The sequence below is a fragment of the Nelumbo nucifera genome, chromosome 4 (genome assembly GCF_055504915.1).
Source record: "Nelumbo nucifera cultivar China Antique chromosome 4, China Antique-T2T, whole genome shotgun sequence".
NCBI lineage: Eukaryota > Viridiplantae > Streptophyta > Magnoliopsida > Proteales > Nelumbonaceae > Nelumbo > Nelumbo nucifera.
This window is the reverse complement of record NC_142652.1, coordinates 22,962,629-22,965,374: the sequence shown is the minus strand read 5'-3', so window position 1 is coordinate 22,965,374 and position 2,746 is coordinate 22,962,629. Positions and strand designations below refer to the sequence as shown.

Here is a 2,746-nt window from a genome sequence, read left to right as displayed (position 1 = left end):
ATTATTATTAATATTCTATTTTTATTTTTATTAAGTAATTAATTTGTTATAATTATGATTTTTTGTTAATTCATAAAATAATATTTTCTTTTATAATTCTTTAAGTTTAACAATATTGAATAAATTGAAAGTTTTGTAATTTAACTTTCACTAAATGAAGTATTTATTGGAGAATAATAATAGTATTAATGATAATTACTTGTAATAATAATAATGTAAATAAGTAACAGTAATTATATATTTATTTTAATATAAAATGATTATACCCCAATTAATAATTAACATTATTAAAATGATTATTAATTAATTAACATTTTGAAGTAATAACTATCATCATTAGTATTAGTAATAATTAATTATCAATAATTATTGATAATAATAATAATATAATTATATTAATTAATATAATATTATTAATTATAATTAATTATTTTATATAAATGTATGATTTGTAATTTCTGATAATAATTAACATTAAATATTTATTTTCAAAATAATTAATACGAGTTAATATAAATATAAAATGATTATTTCTGAATTATTAATTACCCTTACGAAAATATTTATTAATTATCATTTCGAATTAATAATGAGAAATATTGTGAGTAATAAATTATCAATAATTAAGTATTAGCAGTAATTATTATAAGAAATATTTTCCGAATTAATAATGAGCAATATTATCACTAATTAATTATTATAAGCAATTACGTAATAGCAATAATTATTATAAGAAATGATTATCAGTGAATAATTATTATTAGTAATTAATAGGTGGAATTAATTAATTAGAAATAGTTAATAGTAATTAATTAGTAATTAAAAATAATTATTAGTAAATAATAGATGTAATTAATTAATTAGAAGTGTCTAACAGTAATTATTATTAATAATCAATAGTTAGAATTAATTAATTAGTTTAGTAGTTAATAGTAATTAAGAGCACAGTTTCATTTTTTTTAGGAAATGATTGAAAGTGGGAGCTTCCCACTTCTCACAACTCTGCATGGTGATGGGCTCCACTCTACATGTTAGTGGGTTATTTTCTTGAATTACCACTAATCAGAATTTGACACATGTCTAATGGACTCTGTTCTTAAACTACCGCTAATCAGAATTTAATATATATTCATTTTATTTAAATATTTAAAATTACAGATGTTCGAATATAGATGAGCCACATGTCTGAATACAGGAGTAATCATTCCTATAATATATATTAGCTTGGTTTATTGACGAATCCAAATCTCATGCCCACGAGAATTTTCTGCCCACGTTTGCCCGCATAACATTACTATTACACATGTTCCTAATTCTCGGGGTAATATATTGTTAGTAGACGTGAGAGTTCTTGTGGGCTGGAGATCCTTCGACCTCATTGACACCCTCCCTCCCTGTTTAGTAGAGATAAAGCCCACAATTTGTGGGACCGTCGAGGCATCAGCAGCATCCACGTCCACGTCTTCCAGAGTCTACTTATTCAAGGTTCCAGATTAAGTGGCGCACTGTACCCTTCCGCGTACTCTATCGAAAGTGATTCTTCGTTTCAACAGTCCATGATAACCACAAGTTTCCATCGCAACACACAGAGGATGAAGAGGCAGAACAGCCAATCACATCTCAAATCTAAAGATAATCCTTTCTTTTTCTCTTTCTCTCCTCTCTGAAAATCTCGATTCTCAACCTCCTTCTTGGGACGTCCGAATTGTAGAAGAAGACATAGACATGCTTCTACAGGGCATCACCTCGACGACGCCTCTGCGCTCGTCCATTCGGCTGAGGTCCCCGAACTACACCCACAAAAACCTCATAATTTCCGCCCAAATCCCCACGAAGAAATTCTCCATCTCCGACCAAGAGCTGGAATCTCGAGGCTTCAACTTCCGCCGCTCCATCTCCGACCTCAACCTCGACCACCTCAACTCCATATTCGTGGCCGTCGGGTTCCCGCGCCGGGACCCTGAGAAGATCCGAGTGGCCTTAGAGAACACGAACTCGCTGCTCTGGATCGAGTACTCCAAGACGAAAAGACCAGTGGCGTTCGCCCGAGCCACCGGTGATGGAGTGTTCAACGCCATCATATGGGACGTGGTGGTGGACCCTTCGTTTCAAGGGATCGGATTGGGGAAAGCCGTGATGGAGAGGCTGCTGGAGGAGCTACTGCAGAAAGGCATCACTAACATAGCGCTGTATTCGGAGCCTAGGGTCTTGGGTTTTTACAGGCCCTTGGGTTTTGCTGCGGATCCCGATGGGATTCGAGGCATGGTGTACTCCAGAAAACAGAAGAAGCGAAACTAGTTAACTGATTGACATTTCAAGTTTTCTATTCAAACATACTTTGCAGAAGCATTTGGAACTGGTTAATTTTCATCCAATGCCCAAGCACTGATTTTTATAGCAGAGCTGAGATTGTCGATAAGGAATTTAGGGTTTATTACTCTTCTTCTCTGCTCCCACGCTGTCCCTCTTTCCATTTCTCTCCCTCCAATCTCTTTTACTGCCCACCCTGCTTTCTCTGAGAATAAAACAGAAAATCCAGAGAGCAACTAGCCAATAAACAGGAGCGACATGATATTCATATTCCGATGACTGAAGTCCGAAATTATACAGATTACATAGATGGAAAGAACCTCGAATAAACAACAAAGGATGAGGTCTTTGATGGGAATACTTGGCCCCATCGAATCAATACGCGCGTATATTGAGATCGAGAGGGAAGGGGAAGGAAGACATGGATCGGGGTGTT

General features: G+C 34.3%; 1 protein-coding gene across 1 annotated transcript; it reads left to right on the top strand.

The window, feature by feature from the left end:
• Window positions 1-1,145: 1,145 nt before the first annotated feature.
• On the top strand, window positions 1,146-2,400 carry LOC104597826 (Acyl-CoA N-acyltransferases (NAT) superfamily protein). Its single transcript, XM_010259553.3, has one exon. It carries the CDS (start codon window positions 1,726-1,728, stop codon window positions 2,296-2,298), a length of 573 nt encoding a protein of 190 aa, XP_010257855.1. The 5' UTR covers window positions 1,146-1,725; the 3' UTR covers window positions 2,299-2,400.
• Window positions 2,401-2,746: the final 346 nt, after the last annotated feature.

Excerpts from the sequence above, each read along its gene's own strand:
- LOC104597826 (XM_010259553.3), top strand. The coding sequence starts at position 1,726 with ATGCTTCTACAGGGCATCACCTCGACGACGCCTCTGCGCTCGTCCATT.